Genomic DNA, 27,023 nt, shown 5'->3' on the forward strand with positions numbered 1-27,023 from the left:
AAGTCAGAGACACTGGAATCATTTGCTTCTTTTTCTCAGGAGATGCGCAAAGTCTTTGATCAGCCCTTCATTAATCAGTCATCAGGCAAACGGCTGAAGTCATTACATCAGGGCTCTCAGTCAGCTGCAGACTAAGCCATCGAGTTCAGCATTTTAGCCTCTGAAAGTGGATGGAATGAGGCTGGACAAAAAACAGCTTTTGTATGTGGATTGTCTGAGGAGCTTCAAGATCAGCTGTCTACTCAGGATGAGCCAGAGCCTCTTGAGCAGTTAATGTCCTTCGCGATTTGGATTGGCAATCGCATCAGAGAACGCCGTTGGAATGCGAGACCTGGCCGCTCTTTCTCTTCACGTGCCGCTGCTCCTCGACTGGAGAACCAACCTTTCACGAGCCCAGAGACACTTGCTTCCGCTGGGGAAGAACCCATGCAACTTGGCAAAACCCGACTCTCCCTGGAGAAACGTACCCGGCAAGTTGCATATGGTCTTTGCATCTATTGTGGAAGGTCCGGGCACTTCATCAACCAGTGCCCACTCCTACCCAAGAGTCCTCTTGCTACCACAGAACGGAGCCTGAGGATGAGTGACACTAAAATCTCAAGTGAATCTTCGAACCAGATTAACTTGACTGCCACTGTCTCTTCCCTCAACAACTCTGTCTCCCTTCAGGTGATGGTAGATTCAGGGGCAGATGACAATTTTATTGACAAAGAGTTTTTTGCTAATGCTAAATTCTCCTTGTGCCTTGTAGACTCACCCCAACCAGTAAGTGCCGTCGACGGGAGCCCTCTAGAGACTGTTACACACCAGATCATTTCACTCTTTCTCACGATTGCGGGTAACCATCAGGAGTTTTTGGTCATCCATTCTCCTTCTGCTCCTGTAGTTCTTGGACTACCCTGGTTAAGACTTCATAACCCGCACATAGACTGTGTTTCCTCTTCCAGAGTTAGTTGGAGCACTTTCTGTCATGCTCATTGTTTGCGTTCTGTGTCTCCAACATCTCATCCTTCTCCTTCCGATCTTTCTTTGGTTCCCTCTGAGTATCACGACTTGGGGGAGGTGTTAAGTAAGTCTCTGGCGCTTTCCCTTCCTCCTCACCGACCAAACGACTGTGCCATTGACTCATTCCCCGGAGCCCCCCTTCTAGTAGACTTTACAATCTGAGGGAGGCCATGGAGAAGTACATCAGTGAGTCCTTGGCTGTCGGTATTCTCCGTACCTCCTCCTCCCTCTGGGCGGGATTTTTCTTTGTGGAAAAAAAATACAAGAACCTACGACCATACATCAACTTCAAAAACTTAAATGGCATCACCATTAAGAATAAGTACCCGCTTCCGCTCATTGACCTCTTCTTAGAGCCTCTCGATCAAGCCAACATGTTCACCAAACTAGACCTTCGCAACGCTTATCATTTGGTGCGAATCCGGGAGGGAGATGAGTGGAAAACAGCCTTTGAGACAGCCCTTGGCTACTTTGAATATTTGGTGATGCCTTTTGGTTTCACTAATGCTCCAGCCGTTTTTCAAGCACTCAATGACGTTCTTCAAGAACTTACCCAGCATGTTAGATTAGTTCTTCAGCGGCTCCTTGAAAATAAACTTTGTCAAAGCAGAAAAATGGGAGTTCGGAGTCCCCTCTATTAGTTTTTTCGGCTACATTCACGGCAAGGGTCAGGTTAGACCAGATCTTGCCAAGATTGACGCAGTGTCATTTTGGAACGTCCCTTCGCGCAAACAGCCCCAACAGTTCCTGGGCTTTACAAACTTTTCCAAGAAGTTCATCCGTGACTACAGCAAGGTCGCGGCACCCTCACCCAACACATCTCGACAGCCTCTCCATTCGCATGGAACCTCAAAGCTGATGGATGCGGCATTCGAACACCTCAAACAACTGTTCACCTCTGACCCAGCCCTAATCCATCCGGATCCTGCTCTCCAGTTCATCGTTGAAGTGGATGCTTCTAACTTTGGTGTTGGGGCCGTACTGTCTCAGAGAAGTTCCAGAGATCGAAAGGTTCATCCTTGTGCATTCATTTCATGCAAGTTGTATCCCGCCGAGATAAACTTTGATGTTGGTAATCGTGAATTGTTGGCTGTGGTGGCTGCCCTTCAGGAGTGGAGACATTGGCTGGGGGGAGCTAAGATCCCCTTTCTGATACTAACAGATCGCAACAACCTCATGTATCTGCAATCTGCCAAGCACCTGAATTCCGGCAGGCACGTTGGGCCTTGAGCCTAGGGCACTTTAATTTCTCTATATCCTGGCTCCCGTAATGTTAAACCTGATGCTCTCTCTCGTATGCATGATCCACCACCAGACAGGCAAGATCCTGACACCATTCTCCCCTCTTCATGCTTCATCGGTGCGGCTGTGTGGGACATTGAGCGGGCGGTCGTGGAGGCCCAACGACAGTAACCAGATCCTGGTTCGGGCCCTGAGGATCAGCTCTTTGTCCCAGATTCTGTCCGCTCTCAAGTCCTGCAATGGGGACACACCTCCAATTTAGCTTGTCATCCTGGGATGAATCAAGCTCTCCAGCGGCAACACCTCTGGTGGTCCCGAATGTTCCAATATGTCAGGGAGTTTGTTGCGGCTTATGTCGTCTGCTCTTGAGGGAAGTCCTCTCATCGTCGCCCCATGGGTCTCCTTCAACCACTGCCCACCCCCAGCCGTCCCTGTCCCACCTGTCGATCGATTTTGTCTCTGTTCTGCCACCCTCAGATGGATACACGGTCATATTGACCGTAGTTGACTGATTCTCCAAGATGGTTCACTTCATTCCATTGCCCAAACTTCCCTCCGCCCTTGAGGCTGCAGACATCTTAGTGAACCACATCTTAAAGTTTCATGGCATCCCCATTGACAGTTTCTGACCGGGATACCCAGTTCACATCCCAGGTATGGGAGGCTTTCTGCAGAGCTCTGGGAGCATCCACTAGCCTGTCTTCAGGTCAGCTTCCGGCGCCGCGCGAGTAGCAGCCCGCTACAGCAGCTCCGGCTCACCGGTGAGCCTTTTTGTGTGTTTTTGTACATTACTATTACTCTACCTCATAGCTTTTTCACATAGTTGATAGTCGTAAACCTGCGTAGCAATGGACACCCAAACTGCGGTTTTCTTGCTGCTGCTGGTGGAATTGGACGGCTTCCAAATCATACGCGCAGACAGGACGCTGGAGAGTGGTCAGAGCAAAGGAGGAGGGCTGGATGTGTTTGTGAACGATAGATGGTGTAATCGTGGGCACATCACGATTAAGGAGCAGCTTTGCAGCAGGGATATTGAGCTGCTAGCTGTTGGCATGAGGCCATTCTACATCGCGCGAGAGTTTAGTCATGTGATCACGGTGACCGTCTACATCTCCCCCCGTTGCCAGCGGCGTCACAGCCTGTGATGTCTTGACTGCAGCCGTGACCAGGCTACAAACACAGCACCCAAATGCCCTGCGACTCATCTCTGGTAACTTCAATCATGCCTCCCCTTCCATCCTCTCTGCCTTCATTCACACAGTATGTCACCTGCCACACCAGAGACAATAAAACACTGGATCTTTTCTATGCCAACACCAAGGAGGCATACACGTCACTGCCCCTCCCCCCCGCTGGGCAAAGCTGATCACAACCTGGTGGCTCTCCAGTCTGTGTACAAACCTCTGGTCCGCAGGCAGCCAGCTGTGACCCGCACAATTCAGAGGTGGTCTGGAGAGGCCGAGGAGGCCTTAAAGGACTGCTTCAGCAGAACTTTGTGGGAAGTATTCAGCGATGCTCACGGGGAAGACATTAGTAGTCTAATGGACACTGTTACAGACTATATAAATGTCTGCATGGAGAAGATCATACCCAATAGGACAGTAAGGTGTTTCTCCAACAACAAACCCTGGATCACACCAGACATAAAAGCTCTCCTGAAGGAGAAGAAGAGGGCTTTTGCGTCAGGCAACAAAGAGGAGCGGAAGACTATGCGGCGCCAGCTGAGGAGGGGGATCAGAGAGGGGAAAAGGTCCTACAGGAAGAGGATGGAGGAGCAGCTGCTGCAGAATAATGCCAGGAGAGTCTGGAGGGGCCGGAAGACCATCTCAGGCCACGGACAACCTATGGCCCGGACTGGGGGGGACCTGCAGTGGGCAAATGAGCTGAACTTCTTTTTCAATAGGTTCGATCAGATGCCTGCCCCCACTCAGTCTCTCCTGCTGCAGCCTCCACCTACTCCTCCTGCTGGGTGTGTCACCCCCTCTCCTCTTTTCTCAACAGTCTCCAGCTCCCAGCTACACCAGACAGCCATCACTCCCTCCTGCCCAGCCTTGGCCTTCATAACATCTCAGGTGAAGAACCAGCTGAAGAAGATGAAGGCGAGGAAGATGGCATCAGCCCCCAGCTCCTCAAATCCTGCGCAGACCAGCTGTGTGGAATTGTCCAGCACATGTTCAACCTAAGCCTGAAGCTGGGCAGAGTCCCCCAGCTGTGGAAAACATCCTGCCTGGTCCCGGTGCCAAAGACCCCCCACCCGAAGGGAGCTCAACAGCTTCAGATCGGTGGCGCTGACGTCTCACCTGATGAAGACCCTGGAGAGACTGGTCCTTGACCACCTGCGCCCCCTGGTGAGCTCCTCAATGGACCCACTCCAGTTCGCATACCAGCCTGGCATCAGTGTGGATGATGCCATCATCTACCTCCTCCACACTTCACTCTCCCACCTGGAAAAGGCGGGGAGCACTGTGAGGATCATGTTCTTTGATTTCTCCAGTGCTTTCAACACCATCCAGCCCATCCTATTGGGAGACAAGCTGGAGCGAGCGGGGGTGGCCCAACACCTCACCACATGGATCAAGGACTACCTCACAAACCGGCCACGGCATGTGAGGACACAGGACTGTGTGTCTGACGTGCTCCTCTGTAGCACGGGGGCCCCGCAGGGAACTGTCTTGGCTCCCTTCCTGTTCACCCTCTACACCTCGGACTTCAACTACAGCACCCCTACCTGTCACCTGCAGAGGTTCCCTGACAACTCTGCGATTGTCGGCCTCATCACAGGCAGAGATGATCGGGAGTACAGAGAACTTACTCAGGGTTTTGTGGACTGGTGCCAGCAGAACCACCTCCTGATCAATGCGGGGAAATCCAAAGAAATGGTGGTGGATTTCGGTAGGCACCATCACTGGCGCACCTGCACCAGTGAATATCCGGAGAACAAATGTTGAGAGGTCTCAATTTACCTGGGTGTTCATCTGAACAATAAACTGGACTGGAGCGACAACACAGACGCTCTCTATAGGAAGAGTCAGAGCAGACTCTTCCTACTCAGGAGACTGTGGTCTTTTCGGGTTCAAGGGACACTCCTCAGGAACTTTTATGACTCGGTGGTTGCATCAGTCATTTTCCAGGGAGTGGTCACCTGGGCAGGCGGCGTCTCGGCCCGGGACAAGAAGCGGCTGGACAAACTGGTCAGGAGGGCCGGCTCTGTCCTGGGCTGCTCCCTGGACTCTGTGGACTTGGTGGGGGACAGGAGGATGATGGCCTAGCTATCATCAATGCTGGACAACCCGGCCCACCCCCTCCAGGGCACCCTAACAGCACTCCACAGCTCCTTCAGTGACAGACTGTTACACCCTCGCTGTGCAAAGGAGAGATTCCGCCGCTCCTTCTTGCCTGCTGCTGTCAGACTCTTTAACAAGAACATTGTGTAGTCTCTGCAAACTGGCGGACATTAGTGCAATTGTGCAGTCCTGCACCTGAGCTTATATCGTGCAATACCCAACATTCCCCACTACTGTAATACTGTGCAATACTCAACATTCCCCACTACTGTTAGTCTAGTTTTATTTTTATCCAGTGCTGTTCCTTACATTTCACTACAGCACTGCAGCACTGTCACTTAGAGTATTTTTCCTCTGTACTATGTACAGGCTAAAATGAGTGTTCCTTATACTTTTTATGTAGATGTATGTTGGTGTGTATATACATGTGTATATACACATAGTTATTACGTATATTTACATAGGTTTGATCCTGAATGTTTGCCGTTAATGTTATACATGAATGGCTACATTATGCCGCTGTCCCTGTGTTACCTATATCTTTGCTGCTGTAACAATGAACATTTCCCCACTGTGGATCAATAAAGGCCTTCTTATCTTATCTTACCTTATCTGTTTTCACCCGCAGACCAATGGACAGTCAGAGAGAGTCAATTAGGACCTGGAGTCACCCCTTCAATGTGTCTCAGGCCGCCATCTGGTCTCCTGGAGCTTACACCTTCCATGGATTGAGTATGCCCACAATTCCCTCACTTCCTCATCCACAGGCATGTCTCCATTCATGGTATCTTATGGGTATCAGCCCCCGCTATTTCCTCCCCAGGAGCAAGGGGTCACTGTTCCCTCTGTCCGTGCTCACGTCCGTCAATGTCATGCTGTATGGAGACATGCCAGAGTTGCTCTGTCCCACACAGCCCAACGCAATCATCACCTGGCCAATTGACAATGATCTCCTGCCCCAGACTACCGGCCGGGGCAAAAGGTTTGGCTGTCTGCCCATGACCTTCCCCTCCAGACTGATTCCCGTAAGCTTGCCCCCAGGTTCATTGGGCCTTTTGAAATTGAGAGGGTCATTAGCCCATCCGCCATCCGCCTAAACCTCCCTGCCTCTCTCCAAATCCATCCCACTTTTCATGTCGCTCCCCTGAAGCCGGTCTCCTCTTGCCCACTCAGTCCTCCTTCCGATCCGCCTCTTCCGCCACTAGACGTTGATGGTCACCCGGCATACACTGTTAGCAAGATTTTGGATATACATTGTCGTGGTCGGGGTTTTCAGTATTTAGTTGACTGGGAGGGTTACGGTCCTGAGGAACGGTCTTGGATCTCTAGGTCCCTTATCCTCACCCCTTCCCTTCTCCGGGACTTCTACCGTGAGTTCCCTCACAAGCCAGGAAAGGCACCAGGTGGTGCCCCTTGAGGGGCAGGGGTACTGTAATGCTACTGTGTCTGGGTTTGGGTCAGTCACTCCTTGATGTTGCTAGTCGCTTTGTTCTTTATTTGGTCATGAAGGGTTGGGCGTGTGTTTTCTGTATGTAAGCTGAAGTTACTCACTTACACGTTGTCAGAACATTTTGCCTTCCATGCCCTGCTCTGCCTTACTCTGAATTTTTGCATATAAAGATTTTTACTTTTCCATTTTTGTCTCCTGTCTGCTTTTGGGTCCAATTCCTGCTCCACCCGTGACATTTTGTTCAAACTAAGGCTGCACGACATTGGTAAAACATGGAGTATACGATATGGGTGTTGAATATGGGGGTATCAAGATTATTGCAAGATTTAACATGTACCTAATGAAATTACATTTATTATTTAATGAATATGTAGCAAAATAAACAGCTTTTTTTTCTTTTTAATATGTTTAGTAGTGCCCCTAGATACTATAGTCCTATTGGATGGCGATGCATATTAAAAGGCACATTTAAAGTCAACCCAAACATGTTTTTTCAAGAATATGTTCTATGCAAGCCCACAAGTTGAAACAAGGCATTCTGATAAATATTGCATTTGTGGTTAATCCATCCTTTTTTAGCAATCTCTGGGGGAGGCCATTTTGTCACTTCTGTCGACTGAAAATGACATCACAACTGCTCAGGGCTAGAGGTCTCTGATGTGTGGCTGACCTGTTTTCTGAACATTTGATTGGCCTATGTCAGATAGAAGCCTACAATTCCATACGAAAGTATTAATTCATCACACATTTTTGCGATACGCATATTGCGTGTGCCAATACAGTATCGTGATGACGATTTTTGTGTGTGCGTGTGTGTATGTGTGTATTGTGAAGCCCTAGTTCAAACCATGTGTGGCCTGGCTTCAAGATCTTTGAAGTCCTCTTCCTGCACTCCTGACATTGTGCCGTAGTAGTCCAAGTTCTGTCTCATCTCCATGTGATCTTTGTTTGCTTGAAAAAATGTGTTGGCTGCTGCCACTGCCTTTTCCAGTTTATTTATCTAAAAAACACAAAAGGGATGTCATGTTCTAGTGTATTCTAACTGGTAGGATTGTTCATTGTGTCAGTCACCATTATTTACCTATTGAAACTGCCTCAGGATTTAGTTCAAATGTTACAATAATTTTCATTCTGGGGAATCAGAAATAAAATTAATCAGAAAAAAACATGTGCACACTAGTCAGCCAGAAAGTCAACTTTGTGGCTTGATGAGGTCATATCCGATTAGGCCATGGGGCTCAGACCGCTGGGAAAATGTTCGGAGCGTAATTCAAAATCCATGAAATACTCAGTTAATGTGTATTGTTTCAAGTAACTGTTCATTGCAACATGGATCCTACACTGTTTCATGCAACATATTAGAATCTTATAAATTGTGTCCAATACAATTAAAACTGCTATTTGAGCATTGGGGGGCGATTTTCAAAAGTCCAAATTTCTCATAAGTACCTTGTACTAGTAGATAGATGATAGACAGAGAGCAAGAGAGAGAGAAAGAGAGAGATACAGTAGATGGATGCATGGATGGATGGATACTAGTGTTGCACGGGACACAGGCACACCTAGCTTACCAACTCTGTCTTAAAGTCAAGTGTACATATGGGCAAAGGCGCCTGTCTCCAATTTTAGCATGCAATTTTTTGTAAATGATTACAGTTTTAAACTGTAAAATTTATAGGTTGTTTTGTAATGTGCTTTACACTGTATTTTTACAATATTATTCTGGCAACCACAACAGCTGCCGTTTTTCTTACAGTATATATATATATATATATATATATATATGTGTGTGTGTGTGTGTGTGTGTGTGTGTGTGTGTGTGTGTGCGTGCGGGCGATGCTTATGAAATCCATGCAGACCATCCATGTTTCAGTAATGTATTGTTTTCAATTGTATTTATTAAATTAAAACATTTTGAACTCTTACAAAAAAAAGCGCAGAGTTGAAGGTCTCTTTCAAATGAACTAAAAAGCTGAACTTAAATGATCTATCTAGCAAACAAAAATGCCAGAATTTTAAAATACAATTCAAAAAACAACATCATTTCACTGAACACTGAAAATAAATATTTGCAAAATAACTGCCCGAATATTTATTTTAGCTGGTTAATAAGACTTCTGCTCCTGAACCTTTGTGCACATGCGGCGTCTGCAAATCAAGGCTGGGAAGTCATTTTCATCTTTACGCAGGACTGTAAGCTGCCGTCTTTTTAAGAAAAATATTTTTTGTGTGTGCAAGTATTCATATTACATTAAAAATACGACCTCTGTCTCTTTTCTTGTGTGAACATAGTTGCGCCCCTAAAGTGACCCGCATGCGTAGCAGAAGAGACTGCGTCACACACGACGTAGTGTTTACGGAAGTAAAAGTGGTGCAGCGTGTCGGGCCATTTCAACAGTGGAGCGATTCGGTCAGAGGTAGAAATACAGTATTTGGGGGAAATGATGAGGCGAGGCTTTTCCAATCTAATTTCATGGAGATGTCAGTAAAAGTGACGTCACGTCATAACTGCTCGTAAAAAATGAGCCGGTCGAACCGTGGCTGAATTACTACTATCACCATAAATGTCCACTTTATGCTTCATTTTTCAAGTGGGATTAAATTACAGTCCAATATAAAGTCAATACTGTTACTCAAAACAACTGCAGAGTCGCTGTCAGCACTGACCCCTCCGCCCGCGCGGAGCGCATTTTGGGCTCCTGACGTCAATGTTGGATGTATGCGACCTGGAGGTTCAGACTGTGGTTACACTTATAATGTATTTTCCCAAGCCACGCAGAGCCGCAACATAAGGATGAAAGAGCCGCATGCAGCTCCGGAGTGGCAGGTTGCCGACCGCTAATTTAGCCTGACATTCTTTTTTACATGAAACACCAATAAATCCAAGCACTTTTTAGCAAACCAGTCTGCCTTTCATTTTTTACTTTTTAATTTAAATTTCGAGATTCTTAACCATGTCTTCTGGTCCATTTGAAACATGACATATTACTGACAATTACGAAATGTTCATGAACCTTTAGGTTTAAAAATAGGGAAATAAGTAACAGTATTCACCAATGCAAATGACATTTCAAACATGAATAACAACTGGAAATTAAATGTTCTCTGAACCTTTTGATTCAATAACAGGGAAATAAATATGTAAAAAAAAAAATGTAACAGCTTGTTTTTTCAATTAAAGGGTTAGGGTTATCAACCCAAGTCAAGTCTAGTCAACCCAAACATATTTTTTCAAGAATATGTTCTATGCAGGCCCACTAGTTGAAACAAGGTCTTCTGATTAATATTGCGTTTGTGGAATATGAGTTAAGCAGCAAAAGATCCATGCTTGCCTGATTGCTTGCCCACTGCCAGTCGCCCTCTGCCTCCCGCGAGTTGACACGAGTTTAGCGTAGCTAAATGTCCGAAATATAAGCAGTCGGGTTCGTGTGCGCATTCATGCTCTTGTCCGCTTAAAACGAAAATAGAACAAGAAGTATATCAAAAATAGTCCGGAGATAACAATACTGTAACTACAATCAATTCAGTTGTAAACAAACGTGTCCACCATAGCAGCACTTCAAGAAGCAAGGAAAGCACTGATGAAACACTTTAGGTTATGTCCATCACAACTCAAGTCTTTCAGTTTTCTCCATAACAGCAACAGCAGCCACAAAGTTCACAGAAAGCTTTATCTGACTTCACCCACAGACAATGAGTTACAAGACCTTGTTGTAACTGCATTTCATTTTCTTTGCAGTCTTCTTACTTTCCTTAAGAGTCCTCCTTAAAGTTCCCTGCCTCTCTCTCCATTAACCGCGGCAACGTTGGCCAGAACATTTTATTAGTATTAATTTGGGCGCCCAACTAAATCTGTTTGTCATCAATAATAACTTGTTAATAAATTTGAATTGTTGATTTGGTTCCCTCTCGCTCTCTCTACACCTCATTTGAATTTGGTACAAGTAATTAAGTAGTTAAGGCATCCACCAAACCCCTAAAGCGAAATTGCTCTAAGCTACAGCACAGCTACCGTGCTCGTCTCTGTGCGCTAGTTTGGTGCTGCAGCCATTCGCAAACGCAATATATGATTAGGTTTGGTGCAAGCGTGTCAAGTGGGGCTGCTACTAGGGTGGGCGATATGGCAAAAATATATCACGATTTTTAAAAAATAAAACCACGATCACAATTTTATCATGATTCTTTTTTTACATCTCTTTTTAATAGGGGTGTAACGGTACACTCGGGTGTATTAATATGTTTCGGTATGGCATGTTTGGTTTGGTCCACTTATTCGCGCGAGCTTACGCACGGATGCTGACTGTTGCATGCGGGAGATGAGAGTGGCGGCACAAAAGAGAGAGCCAGAAAAGGGCCAGCGCTCAAAGGTCCCCGCGTACACTGCGGTCTCCTGTTTGGAAACATTCTGGCTTTCCTGTTCCCCGTGCCGACATTGCTACGTGAAATCGGTGGCTATGTTGCGGCTAGCACGTCTAATATGCACGCCATCATCCAACTGTGAATGTTTCGTAGACAAGGAAGAAAGCAGTCTTTTTAGTCGAAAACGTCAAACTTAAATAGCGAGATTTATCATATTGTAGCGTCTTCTAGGAACACGCCGCCAGACGTAATTTAATTATCACGTTTTTATTCATCCAAGTACAACCGCTCGCGCTCTTCTTTCTCCGCTGCTCCACTCGCTTGCCGTACGATGCATTCATGAACCTCGGAAACATCACAACTCAGCAACACACGAATCCGACCACAACACAGATAACCCAATTCATTACAATATGCTGTTGAACATTCAAAGATTTCAATGCCTAAAAAGTGTATACAACTGCATAGACTTTAAAAATTTTTTTCATTTTAAAAAGTTTTAATATAGTTAGCAATAACTGTTATTGTATGTATTTTATTTTGTCACAAAAAGTGTGTACATGTACTGTAATGACAACTTGTCTTTAACTTGAATACTTAGGTGTGTCATAGGCTTTTGCTGCTGAGTGTTTAAAGATTTCAGTGTCTTAATAATTTACTAAATTAAGAGATCTTTATTGTTAGTGTATATTTTATTCTGGTGTAATTTCTTAGAATATCACCCGAATGGTTCGCGTTTATTTATTTTTACTAAAAAATGCACCATTTCCTTGTCATCTTTTCAAAATAAACATATATTTTTTTTAAAATCTGTTTTTTTTGTGCCGAAAATATACCGAACCGAAGTTTCCAAAAAAACCGAACCGAACAGAAATGTGATTTAGCGTACCTTTACACCCCTATTTTTTACGACTAATTTGCACATTTCTGAGCATTTTCCTCATGTAAAACATATAAAACATATTTAAAATGTGTATAAAACTCTAAAAGAAAAAAAAAGACATTTTAAGTCAGCTAAGCTTTCTGAAGAGGTTTTAATTTGAATAGTGACAATTTTTATCAAAATGTGCAATGAATGTAAACATAAAGGTAACACGAGAGCTGCGAGCAGCTATAACGGGCCCTCGCACCCCTGGCCTAATTGGGGTGCTTGCAAGTCGGGGTACTTGCACTTAGGACAATAAGCATAAAAATTGTCTGTGTTTATGCCTGGTCTGATGTATGTCCAAAGGTGCATGAGTTATCGCCCGGGTTAAGATAAAAAATGTGATGTCAAAAACAGCATAATTTGTCTTTGCAAATGGCTGATCACCACGGCAACAGCGTGCAACGCAATAAAAAACTTGCAATAACTTTTCATCTTCATCTTTAGTTTAGGCGAAACACCTAAAGTTTGTAGACGATCGGATAAAAGCTCTAGGAGTTTGTTAAAATATGACCTCTACAAAAAGTATTCCAAAATTAGGTAAAAATGGCGGACTTACTGTAAGATTTAGCCTACGGTTATAAGATACTTTTTTGTAGGTCTTGGGCTGTTACAGATATCTCCAAATTGTCACAGACCTAGGTAAAATGTAGAACTGCGAATGCTTCCTTAAATATGTGTAGGGGGATATATATATATAGACATTTTTTCAAACAAGCACATGAAATCTCTATAGTTTTTATTTTTATACCATGTCTGATGTGTGTGCAAAATCTTCACGAGTTTTCGCACAGGTTTAGGCACTCAAAAACGGCATCATTTTTCTTCATAATCATTGCATCGCCGTGGCAGCAGCGTGCGATGAAATGAAAAGTTTTCAATAAATTTTCATCATAAACATATTCAGATGAACCACAGGAAGTTTGAAAACAATCGGATAAATTCTCTAGGAGAATTAAGTTCAAATATGACCCCTATGAAAGGCAAAACTTGGCGCAAAATTTCAGATAAAGTCAAAATGGCGGACTTCTCGTTAATTATGCACATGACTCTAAAAAACATTGTTTAAAATCTTGGTCTGTTACATATGCCTTCCAGTTTTTACGTGGAACCGGGAAGCTTGGTAAACAATTAAGTGGCGCTGTCTAGCTTTTTTAGGGAAAAAAGCACAAGAAATCTCTCAATTATTTATTGTCATGGAAAGTCTGATGTGTGTGCAAAGTTTCATGAGTTTTAGCCAAGGTTTAGACCCTCCAAAACAGCATCAGTTTTCATGATATACAGCGCATGACTCATTACTCACTTCCTGGACAACGAAATAAAAAGATTTAAATAACTTTTCATCTTAAACAACTTTAGATGAAGCATGCAAAGTTTGGAGACGATTGGATAAATGCTCTAGGAAGAGTTCGTTAAAATATGACCACTGTGAAAGTCACAAAAAGTTGCGACAATTCCAAAGGAAATTCAAAATGGTTGACTTCCTGTAAGGCAGGGGTGTCAAAGTCAAATGGACGGAGGGCCAAATAAAAAATTTTGCGACAAGCCAAGGGCTGGACTGATAGAATGTTCATTGAAATTTTTTTAAATGTCCAGATTGGATTGGGTCCTTCGCGCCTGCTGATGATGTCACGCTTCATATTTCTGTAATATATTTCTGTGCCTCGATGTTGTGTTTTTATCTTACTAAATAAAAGAAATCAAATAAAGTACATTACTGCTACTTTTGCGAGGCGGCTCGTACGTCACTTCCGTTTGCGTTCCTCCTGCTAAACTGGAAACAATTTTCTGGTTGACTCGAGCTGCAAGATTGTATGAACTGTACATAATGTGAAGTAAAACTGAGAGGATCATATGATTGGTATGATGTCTCCAGCTGACTCTATTTTAAAGTGGCAAGGTATGATTGTGGGTGCTCCTGTCAGAAAACACAGGCCCGTATTCCAGTTGACACGTTTATTTAGTGTGGTCTGCAACACCACAGACAAAGAATAACCTAGCAACATCATCCAGTGCATATCCATTAGTTAACAATATGCCTAAACATTACAATTCGCTTTATTAAGCAATTAAACAGCCAAACAATACATACAATACACATTCACACGTGTCATCACTAGAACAGTAAGCATACTAACCGAAATAACTAACTAGTGTTCATCAACGTCACATCACTCACGAGAACATATCTAGGCTATTATATTCAGCAGTTACCTGACACCTTTTAACATTTCCACACAACAACAAACGTGGTAAAACACGGGAAATCTGCAACTACTGAGTTTGCTGGCATGAACAAACTACTAGCTAGCTTTTTCAAAGGAAGAAAAAAGAAAAGGAACCACGTCTCTCGCTATCAACACTTAGCGCTCGAGGAGCGTTCAATGCCTGCTCACAGTGTGGGACATTTCAGCACTACATCGAAACTCAATGAATTTATCAAATGCCAACAATTACTAATAATAAAACAACGTGAGATTTCTAACATGAAGTATTTCTTAATAAAGTGTGTTTTACTCCAAATAACTTTTCACCACAATCCGATTCTGCAATGAAATATATTACAGAAATAGTGTAACGAATTGGGTTATCTGTGTTCTAGTCGAATTTGTGTCTTGCCAAGTTATGTTGTTTCCGAGGTTAATAAATGCATCGTGCGGGTCGCTGGATGGGAGGGCATGCGAGCGACAGTAGCGGAGGACGAACAGGAGAGCGGTTGCTCTTTTTTGACTGAACGGGTGTCGTACTGTATTGGCGTCGGCTGCGGCCCACAGTAGACGGTTGGACTAATAAAAATGTTATTATTAAACTACTTCTGTGTTCTTGGAAGACGCTACAATATATTTTAAAGCGTGACATCATCGGCAGGCGTGAAGGACCCGATCACATCTGCTACCCACACCGGCTTGCTGCGGGCCAGATCTAATAATAAAGCAATATCATCCCAGGGGCTGTAGAAAACCTTCTTGCGGGCCTTGACTTTGACATATGTGCTGTAAGGTTTAGCACATGGCTAAAAAGATGATTTTTGTAGGTCGTAGGCTGTTACATATACCAGCAAATTTTCATAGATGTAGGTGAAACGTACAACCCAGAATCCTTCGTTAAAAAGGAATTATGAAACGCAAAGTTTGATGCTCAGCCCCTGTCATAGAGTGTTTCGAAAACGTAAAAGATTTTCCCCTATTGTTGTCCAACGTGATGAGATGGTATGACCCAAATTTGAAGTCAATCGGGTGAACCATCTTGGACTTGGGGGCAAATGTATGACCCCTGTAAATGTGCACAAATGGTCCAAAGTTGTACTTTCAAATACTCATTACTCACTTTCTGGAAAATGAAATAAAAAAATGTCAATAACCTTTTATCTTAAATATCTTTAGATGAAGATGCAAAGTTTGAAGACGATTGGATAAATGCTCTAGGAGGAGTTCGTTTAAATATTACCACTATGAAAGTCACAAAAAGTTGCGACAATTCCAACGTAAATTCAAAATGGTTGACTTCCTGTAAGGTTTAGCACATGGCTGTTAAAGACAATTTTGTAGGTGTTCTGCTGTTATGTATATCACCAAATTTTCATAGCTCTATGTGAAACGTACAATCCAAAATCCTTCATTAAGAGAGAACTATGAAACACAAAGTTTGATGCTCCGCCCCCGTCATGTAGTGTTTCAAAAACATAAAATATTTGTCCCTGTTGTTGTCCCAAGTGTTGAGACAATTTGAAGTCAATCGGTTGAACCGTCTACGACAAGGGGGCAAATGTATGACCCCTGCAAATTTGCAGAAATGGGCCAAAATTGTACATTAATATACTCATAATTCATTTCCTGTACAGGTTCGGGCATGGGGACCAAAGAATTTTTGTAGGTCTGAGGGTGCTACACGTGCCTCCCAGTTTTCGTAGCCGTAGGACAAACTTACCGGGACTTTACTTTGATGAAGAAATCGATGGGCTCTTGGGGACCTCGTTTTTGAGTACTCGAGTATGCCGACTTCAAAATATAAAATTTTTCACCAAGCATGTGTGTGCAAAGTTTGGTGAGTTTTCGTTCACATTTAGTCCCTCAAAAATGCGAATCTTAATTGAGAAGAATAATAATAAGAAGAATTTCTATGAAAACGATAGGGTCCTTGCAGCTTTTGCTGCTTGGGCCATAATAATAATAATAAGAAGAAGATTTTCTACTAAAACAATAGTAAGAATTTCCACGAAAACAATAGGGTTCTTGAAGCTTTCGCTGCTCGGGCCCTAATAAGAATTTCAACGAAAACAATAGGGTCCTTGCAGTTTTTGCTACTCGGGCCCTAATAATGTAAACATAAAAACACAGCTCGTAACGCAGGTCTAGTACTTTGAAGAGTCTTTTAAAGCCGTCGTTTTCCACTGTTTTAATGGGAATCATGTCTTCAGCAAGGTCATAAGTCACTGCCTCAGTTACTTCTTTACACTGCTTGCTTGTTTTTTCATATGGAATGCTCTTGTTAAATGACTGTGTTACCGTGGGTTGTGTTAGATTGGAGCTAGTATCAGCTGTATCTGATCTCCATTTACTTTGGCTGTCCGTGCTGACGTCCGAACCGAGTCTCTGCAAACTTTGCAAATAACTGGTTTGCGCTTTCTCCTCCGAGGAAAAGCCATACAAAATTGACACTGTGGATGTGGAGTTTCTTTTTGAGACCAACTCTGCTTCGTGGTGACTTTCCGCTATAGCTTCCTGCTATACAAACAAACAGGGAGGCGGGGAGTGTCACGTACGGTGCACTGTGCGTGCTGTGATTGGTTGGTCGGGTATACGCGTCAGCGGCTTTGCGGCGCCATAAAGCTAAACTGTTTGGAATGTGCCAAGTAGACGATCAAACGATCTTTCAGCTTTATGAGATCGTGAACACGTCAAACCACTTAACGATCTAATATTGTCATATCGCCCACCCCTAGCTGTTAAAAAACTATTATTTTGCTTGTAATCACTAACAGTAGTGCAGAGTTGCATTAACACTATGAAAATACCTATGATTATAAAAAAAAAAATACTTGTATACAAATTTCACATTTTTGGGCACTGATTTTTTCTTTGAAGTCATCCATCATTCCATCCATTATCTATACCGCTTATCCTCACAAGGGTCGCATGCGTGCTGTGGAGCCTATGCCAGCTGTCTTCGGGCAGTAGGCAGGTGACACCTCGAATTGGTTGTCAGCCAATTGCAGGGCAAACAGAGACAAACAAACATTCGGACTCACAATTACACCTAGGGGCAATTTAGAGTATCCAATCAACCTACCATGCATGTTTTTTTGGAATGTGGGAGAAAACCGGAGTACCCGGAGAAAACCCACGCAGGCACAGGGAGAACATGCAAACTCCACACAGGAAGGTCGGGGCCGGATTAGAACCCACAACCTCTGCACTGTGAGCCGGATGTGCTAACCAGTCGCCCACCGTGCCACCTTTTGTATTGGTTTTTAATTTTGTTTTTATTCAGCCTTATTTCAAAACGTTTTGTTTTGCTTCTCTAATATGCATAATTTAATCTCCACATTCAAAATGTGGTATGCACCTGGAATAGAAAAAAAAAACGTTAAAGATTAGGAGGAACATCATTTTATTGCTAAATTAGTACCTTCTAACGACCTAGGTATGGTATGACTTTTATTGTTAGGTGTTGAAAAGAAGTCATTTTGTATTAACTTTGAGTGGTGGTATTTACGAGTTCTTAAACGCAACACTCAGTACGTAGTCACTGTGACCGCGAGGCCGTGCATGTTGACATCCACTCTTGCTATTTGATGTCAACCGTGGGATCGGGTTGATGTTTTGGTTTTTAATAACGTAAGTTTGCTGACTAATGCCTCAATAGTCCATAGTAGATGCTACAAAATGTTAACGTACCACAACAGGACATGCATGCGGCGTTCAGATGCACACGATAGCCTGTGTGTACTAACTAGCAAGCTTCCAAAAACGACTGACCCTATGTCATAAATGAAATCGGGTATCAGCCACATTGTGCTTCCTTTTTGGATGCTCGTCCCTCCATCCTTATTCATAAAAATAATCATCCTCTGACCCCGTCTGTCCTCGCCCTTTTAAAGCGCTTCTGTCCTTTTATTCCGTCAGTCCGGCCCCCACCAAAAAAGCGTTCGTGAACTCATACGCATCCTTTTTAAAAGACTTCTCGTCCTCCGTCTGTCCGTCCACAAAATGGGCATCCGTCAGAATGCCCATCTCTGAGAATCACCTCTCGGCCACGCAACATCCGGGCTGTTTGCGGACTAGCGCATGTGGCCAGTAGGTTCTTCACCAGCTGCACCTTGTTTTCATCTTTGAGGAAATCTTTCAAATCCTTGAGACGTTTTACTTGCAGGGTTTTTCCAGCATTCGATATTGAGAGGCAGCCATCCAAAGATATATCAGGCCTGGCCAACCTGCATCTCGCGAGCCGCATGCGGCTCTTTGCCTGGTTTCATGTGGCTCTTTTTGCTCTGAACTTACAGCGCGGCGTTGTCATTGTGTATGTGGTGAGGGGCGAAAACACAGAACAGAGCGTTGCTGGGCAGCGCTGCATGTACTGCATCCTCAAAGAGAGCAAGCCATTTTCAACACTTTAGATTGATCAATAATTTTTCAAAAATAACACCCACAAGTGTGGACTGACATATAGTATCATTTTTTGAAAATATATTAAATTGATCAAATTGTGACTTCTGAGGTTTCTGCTCTACGTCAGCGATATTTTACATTTTACTTTGACTTGACTTGACATGGTCACTCTTAGGGCCAGTCAGAGACTGTGGGCGGGCCAAGGTCGTACTTTGCCTGGGTCTGCTTTAAATTGTCAGTAGGTGTAAAATTGAGTGTGTATGGTTGTTTGTGCTCCGCGACTGGCTGGCGACCAATTCAGGGTGTACCCCGCCTCTGAACCACTGACAGCTGGGATAGGCTCCGGCAAGCCTACAACCCTTGTTAGGATACATTTTTATTGTTTAGATGTCACTCTGAATTTGGAGGCAAAGCAGTAGGGCTGCACGATATTGGAAAAACATGCGATATGCAATATGGTTGTTGAATATATAATTATTATTGCGATATTTAACATGTTCCTCAAGAAATTTCATTTTTAGTATCTAATGAAAGACATTTTTTAAAATTCATGCAGCAAAATAAGTGAGCTTGATATATTCTTAGCTTATTAATTGTAATTCCCTGAGATAATTGGGTGGCGATGCACATATAAGTTTGCGTCTGACTGGTCGAATTCAGATAAAAACCTACAATTGTATAAGAAAATCATTGCATATCTTTGCGATATGCAAATTACATGGGCCAATATCGCGAAATCGATATTTTTTCAATGTATTGTGCAGCCCTAAGGCACTAAGCACTCTTAGGCTAATTCACACCGCGGGTCTTAATGTTCAATTCAGATTTTTTTTTTAAATCAGATTTTTTTTTTGTGTGTGTAAGCATTCATACTACATTTTTAATGCGACCTCGGTCTTGCCTGCTGTATGAACACATGCGTCACAAAAGTGACCCGCATGTGCAGAAGAAGAGACAACGTCACTCCCGACGTTGTGTTTGCTGAAGTAAATGTGGCCCAGCGTGTCGGGGCATTTATACAGTCAAGCGATTAGGTAGGAGGTAGAAATAAATGCAGTATTTGGGGGAAATCATGAGGCGACACTTTTCTATCTCATTTCATGGAGACATCACTAACGATGAAGCCACGTCACAACCATGCGTAAAAAAATGAATCGATCTGAGCCGTGGCTGAATTACTACGATCGCCATAAATGTCCAGTTTATGCTTCATGTTTCAAGTAGGATTAAATTAAAGTAAAATAGAAAGTCAATAGTGTTACTCAAAACAACTTTGCAGATTCGATCCCCGTGCTGCCAGCAGTCTCCCTCTGCTTGCGCGGAGTGCATTTTGGGCTCCAGATGACGTCAATGCCGGATATATGCGACCTGGCCGTTCAGACCGCGAGCACATTGTAAAAGATCAGATATGTATCCAATCTAAGACCACATACGAAAGCGACCCAGGTCGCATTTGAAAAAATCGGAATTGAGCCGTTCAGACTGTCATAAAAAAATCAGATATAGGTCGCATATATGGGCAAAAAAATCCGATCTGGGTCGCATTTGTCTGCAGTGTGAACCTAGCCTTATTCTGAAATGCTACATCACATTTCAATGAAGTACAGCAACATTGACAAGCTAATTTAGCATAAATAATTCATGAAAAAACCTCATTCATAGTAAAGGGGTTATTATACTTTGTTGTCCGTTCCTGCTTCGTTCGCCTGACCGTAGTCTGGAGACGCAGGGGAGATACCTCTCCAAGGCCGGAGTTGCCTACGGGGTCGCGGCCCGTCGCACGTCGTAGATAAAAGGGTGTGGGAGAGCTCAGTAGCTCAACAACACGCTACAGGGAGACAAGGGTTGTACTGCAGCCTCGCTTTATTGGTCTACACATTTTTTTCCTGCTTCTCATACTTTTCTTACTTCGTCCCTCCCATCTCTCTCTATCTCACCAGCATACGCGCACCTGCACTCTCTACTGCCCTCTTCCCACGCATGCGCACACCACACCCACACATCACGCACACAAGCTTGTCACAATACAGTAGTATTCCCACCTACGGACCTCTGTCAAACAGAAATTCCCTCACCCAGAAAAACAACGTATGCATTAAATTTTCTACTCCTATATTACATTAACGATCGATTCCTGACAACGGATGTTCCGGTATCCGGAACCCGGAAGCAATAGCGAAGTCAACTCAAGCAGTCCACATTCTATACTACGGAAAAACTTTGACCGCTCCGCCATCATCGGCTCAAATGGAAATTCCCTCACTCGGACAAAAAATGTATGCATTAAATTTTCTTCCACTATATTACATTGCTGATCGATTACTTCCAACGGAAGTTCTGGTACTGTATCGGGAACACATAGGGAAGCCCGCAATCACGTAAACTCAAGCAGCTCCCGCTTGTACTATGGAAAAATTCTGACCGCTCCGCCATCATTGGATCCAGAACGGCAACATGTAAGTTACTTCTTTGGCATGCGTTTTACTGAAATTGCGAAAGATTTTTAATTTATTCATTTACATTTTCATCTGTAGTTCATGGCATCCAGACGAAGTAGAAAGGTAATGACCGTGAAAGAGAGAGTGAAATGCATCCGATTATGCGAAGCTGGACACAAAGTAAAAAACATCGTCATTTGGAGTCGGAAAACCTCAGATCTACGAGAAAAGTCCTGATGTAAAGCCACCGTCCAGCAAGAGAGCATATTGGCATCAAAAATGCTTTTGTATGCAGAAGAATCCCCAGACATCAGTGATGATCAACGGGAGAGTTTCTTGCAATTAGCAACAAAACTGTATGATACGCAGACAAACATTTTCATACAGCAAAGAATGAAGCCAACACAACAACTCAAAATACTCATTTTTTCCCCCAAGTCTCAACACTAAAATAATACAGTACAATTTACTGTAGTTAAGTACTGTACTGCATTGGTGTTACAGTATTTACAGTATTTTGTCAACATGTCTGGACCATGTTATACTGCACTGTATTTTATTCATATACCTGTACAGTATAGTTCAGTTTTTGTTTAATAAAATTGTGGGGGAAAATATTTTTGGGGGCATTACTGTATATAGCTTGTGTTGTTACACATGTATTTTGTTAACATACTTGCACGTTCATACAGGACATGTACCGAAGTCGTTTCCCACAAATTCTGTTATAAGGAAAGATTGAACAATGCAAATATGATTCCTTACTAGCTAGAGAATACTTACTGTACTCGCACTGTATATGTAATCATAGTTGATGATAACTGCCGAGACTTAGGCCAGAAAATAATCATAAAAAACTAAGAGGCTAATTAACAGCAACATGAAAACGAATTAAAATCTTTTTATCTGACTAACTGTTTTCACTATTTCGAGGGAAATCTTCAGGTTTATGACGTGGCATCGTGTGTGTACGTGTGTGTGTTGGGGGTGGGAGTAGAATGTATCTCCTCGTTATGAACACGTTTGCTTCTACATAATTGACATAAATCTTAGATCTGTATAATGCATTTGACCTGATTCAACAGTGGTTACACCACTGGCTATTTCCACAGGACTACTGTACCTTGAAATATGCGACTTGCAAGTAATTGTAAGGGGTCCTCCTCTTAAACTCCAATTCCACCTCTTCCCCGACTTCATGCAAAGTTGGTATGCCAAGTTTCTCTGTTTCGCAAGAATTCACACAGTCCGCACGTTTCAGAATTTTCCAGAAGAAAGCCAGGTCCTCCACAGATCCAGCCCCGGGTATAGAAATACCTAAACCGGCCGTGACGTCTTCGAAAGCGGTCTGGTTGGCACATTTGAGTCGGCAGTCCGCCTTAACCTTGCGGACTGTAGCTCTGTTCCGGATAGCCTTCTCCATGTTCAGGATTACCGAGAGCCAGTCTCCCTTGAAATAGGCTTCCACCGCCGTGTCAAAAAGGAAATCATAGGGCTCCAAAACAAAATGACTGCTCAAATAAGAACTCGACGTGTATGATGACAAAACGATGCAAAGTACTCTAAGTGCCAAACTCAGCTCCATTCTCCTCAAATCTCGTGCGTATGGATTTGAATTTTGATCAAGATTGGACGACAGCTCCGAACATGTAAGAAGAAAAAAAAAGGTGTTTTTTTTTTTTTGCGGGGGTGGGGTGTGTGGGGGCGGGGGTGGGGGGTTGATGTATTCAGAGTCTGAGCCCGTCAAAAGCTTGAAATGATCGTTTAGTGAAGAGGCGGGGTTCGGTTTTGGACCAGCCCCACCTCTTCACTAAAAGACCATTCGTCACTTTGTTCAGCGATATTTATTTATTTAGGGAAGTTACTGCAGGTTAAAAAAAAAAACAAAAAAAACGTCATGCTCAAGAGCATCCACAATCAAGCAAGGTTTGAAACACAACTACATTAAAGCAGAAGTCAACCCAAACATATTTTTTTCAAGAATATGTTCCCAGCAGGCCCACTAGTTGAAACACGGCACTCTGATTAATTTTGCGTTTGTGGAATATAAATTAATCAGCAAAATGCACTCGTTTTTAGCCATCTCTGTCGACTGAAGATGACATCACAACTGCTCACAACGACCAATCACAGCTGACCGGTTTTCTGAATCTGAGCCGTGATTGGTCGTTGTGAGCAGTTGTGATGTCATTTTCAGTCGACAGAAGACAAAATGACCGCCCCAGCGATTGCTAAAAACTAGTGCATTTTGCTGATTAATTATATTCCACAAAGGCAAAATTAATCAGAATGCCGTGTTTCAACTAGTGGGCCTGCTGGGAACATCCATCCATCCATTATCGATACCGCTTATCCTCACAAGGGTCGCGGGGCATGCTGGAGCCTATCCCAGCTGTCTCCGGGCAGTAGGCGGGGGACACCCTGAATTGGTTGCCAGCCAATCGCAGGGCACACAGAGACAAACATCCGCACTCACAATCATACCTAGGGGCAATTTAGAGAGTCCAATCAACTTACCATGCATGTTTTTGGAATGTGGGAGGAAACCGGAGTACCCGGAGAAAACCCACGCAGGCACGGGGAGAACATGCAAGCCTCACACAGGGAGGCCGCAGCCGGGATGGAACCCACGACCTCTTAACTGTGAGGCGGACGTGCTAACCAGTCGGTCACCGTGCCGCCTGCTGGGAACATATTCTTGAAAAAAATGTTTGCGTTGACTTCCCGTTTAAGTCCATGTCGCACACATTGAAGTGGAAGTCAACTCCAAAATATTATTTGGAATAATATGTTATATGCGCCTTCACTAGTCCAAATATTGCATTGTAATTAACTGTGTTTGTGGGATATGAGTCAAGCAGCAAAACCCACCCGTTTTTCGGATATCGGGGGTGGCCATTTTGTCACTTCTGTCGAATGAAAATGACAAGGCTCAGGACTCAAGTATGGACTAATCACAGCTCACCTGTTTTCTGAAGCTGAGCCATGATTGGTTGTTATCTGAGCCCTGAACAACTGTGATATCATTTTCAGTCGACAAAAGTGTCAAAGTGGTTGCCACCTGAGATGGCTAAAAACTTAACTCATATTCCATAAATGCAATATTCATCAGAATGCCTTGTTTCAACCAGTGGAACTGCAATGTTTGGGTTTTAATGACACTTCCGTTGAAATTCAAATGTAAATTATGCAGGCATAAGGTCTGTAAGGGACTGTGTTGGTCTGCCATTATGGTCATTTCATTTTTACTTATCTGCACCAACATGACGTACAACTGGCCAGAAACTTGAATCCATGTGTGGTTCTTATTAGAAAATGTTGTATTAGTTTGTAAAATCACTAGTTTCACTGTTGTAAAATCTATTTATTTACGTAATATAATAATAATAATAATAATAATAATAATAATAATGATAATGATAATAATGATAATAATAATAATAATACATTTGTTTTGTATAGCGCTTAAAAAAACAATCAAAGGCACTTTATATGGTAAGACAAAAAGACAATAAAAAACAGATCAACAAATAGGGCATAAAACAAAAGCAAAATAAGACAATCGTAGTATTAAAAACTAAATGGGTGCAATAGTGTGCAGAAAATTATGATAAATAGATGATTGTGTGTTATAGGTTAAAAGCAGATTTGAGCAGGTGGGTTTTTAGTGCCATTTTAAAAGAGTGTGTGAATGCGTCTGAGGTGATGTGGGAGAGAGTTCCAGAGGGAGGGGGCGGCGATAGCGAATGCTCTGTCGCCCCAAGTCCGATACCTAGTTCTGATGGGATGAGTGAGGATGTTAGCATGGGCAGATCTAAGATTGCAGATGGGGGTGTGATGGTGAAGGAGGTCAGTGAGGTAGGCGGGGGCCAAGTTGTGGAGGGACTTGAAGGTGATGAGAAGAATTTTGAACTGCATACGTTGTTGGATGGGGAGCCAGTGTTGAAGGACTGGGGTGATGTGCTCGCTGGTGCGGGAGTAAGGGAGGAGATGGCCAGTTTTTGAATGTAAGTGAAGTTTGTTAAGGGTTTTGGTGGGTCAGCCGTAAAGGATGCTATTGCAGTCATCGAGTCGTGAGGTAATAAAGGTGTGAATCAGAGTTTCAGCAGCTGAGGGGGAGAGGGAGGAGTGAATACGGGCAATATTTGTGAGGTGAAAGAAAGCAGTTTTGGGGATGTGGTTGATGTGAGTTTCAAATGAAAGAGACTGATCGAAGATGACACCAAGGTTACAGACATGGCTAGAAGCGGGGGTGGTCGAGCCGTCAATAGTAAGTGAGAATTCAGGGCAGGCGGTGTGAAGTGTTTTAGGGTCAATAATAAGGATTTCTGTCTTTTTGCTATTGAGTTTGAAGAAGTTGGTCTGCATCCAGTTTTTTATGTCTAGCAGGCAGTTGATGATAATGGAGTGAGTGGCAACAGTGATGGATGTAGTGGAGATGTATAGCTGGGTGTCATCGGCATAGCAATGGAAATTGAGACAGTGGTGGCGTATTATGTGACCAAGGGGAAGCATGGAAAGGATTAAGAGGAGGAGGCTGAGCACCGAGGCTTGGTGGACACTTTGGGGGGACTGGAGCAGTGTTGGACTGAGATTTATTAATGCAAACGAACTGGTGGCGGTCGGTGAAATATGATTTTAACCAGGAAAGGGCAGTGCTGGAGATATTAAGGGAGGACTCAAGACGGGTGAGGAGGATGGAGTGATTTATGGTATCAAAAGCCGCACTGAAGTCAAGTAGGATAAGAATGATTGATCTGAAGCCTGATTTAAATGGTCTGTAAAGGTTATTGGAGTCAAGGTGGGTTTTGAGTTGTGAGACGACAATTCATTCAAGTATTTTTGACTGAAAGAGGGGATTAGAAATGGGACGATAGTTGTGTGGAATCTGAGGACAGGTGTAACTGAGGCAAGTTTGAGGGGATGGGGGACAGAGCCAATGAACAGGGGGGAGTTGATTCCCGAAAGAATGAGAATAGCCTCGTTAGGATTACAGGCAATGTGTCCGTGTGTCATATGTACTATGTGTCTGTACCACCCACTACATATTGCCCAAATGAAATTAGTAATTACAACTGTGTTAAATTGTGAGTTTCCTCCAGTTGGTGAAATTAATAATCAGCATTGTAAAGCAAATAAGCCTCCTATTTGGACTTAATTTGATTTGTTCGATTAAAAATGGATGGTTAAAAAAAAATACCGTAACCAAGTTACACTATATGAATTAGAATTTCCACTTAGCATTTGTCCCTGATCTAAAAACAATACTTTTGATCAGCTACATATACTGTACATAACCTTACATCCATAACGTATCGTAGAGTGGATTACTGCATGGTGTGACATGCTTGAAGACGAAGTCAACCAAAACATATTTTTTTCTAGAATATGTTCTATGCAGGGGTCACTGATAGTGTAGTGGTACACACGCCTGAGTTGTGTGCGGGCAGCGTGGGATCGATTCCCGCTCAGTGACAGTGTCTATGTGTGCCCTGCGACCGGCTGGCAACCAGTTCAGGGTGTAGTCTGCCTTCGCCCATTGACGGCTGGGATAGGCTCCAGCAACTACCCGCGACCCTGTGTAGGATAAGCGGTTTGGAAGATGACATGACATGTTCTATGCAGGCACAATAGTTGAAACAAGGCATTTGGATAAATATTGCATTTCGTCGCTCTCATGTGAAAAACAATTATCTCCATTTTTTAAATTTT

General features: G+C 43.3%; 1 protein-coding gene across 1 annotated transcript in view; it reads right to left on the minus strand.

Moving 5' to 3' along the window:
* The window catches only part of p3h1 (prolyl 3-hydroxylase 1), a 71,816-nt gene extending 48,844 nt beyond the window's left edge, over window positions 1-22,972 (minus strand). The window contains exons 1-2 of the mRNA XM_086039559.1: window positions 22,435-22,972; window positions 7,829-7,981 (exon numbers count right to left, since the gene is read on the minus strand). Coding sequence (XP_085895685.1) covers window positions 7,829-7,981; window positions 22,435-22,896 — 615 coding nt within the window. The 5' untranslated portion in view covers window positions 22,897-22,972. The remainder of the gene's footprint in view (window positions 1-7,828; window positions 7,982-22,434) is intronic.
* Window positions 22,973-27,023: the final 4,051 nt, after the last annotated feature.

The sequence above is a fragment of the Filicampus tigris genome, chromosome 9 (assembly GCF_054856515.1).
Source record: "Filicampus tigris isolate MCC_2025a chromosome 9, RoL_Ftig_1.0, whole genome shotgun sequence".
Classification (NCBI taxonomy): domain Eukaryota; kingdom Metazoa; phylum Chordata; class Actinopteri; order Syngnathiformes; family Syngnathidae; genus Filicampus; species Filicampus tigris.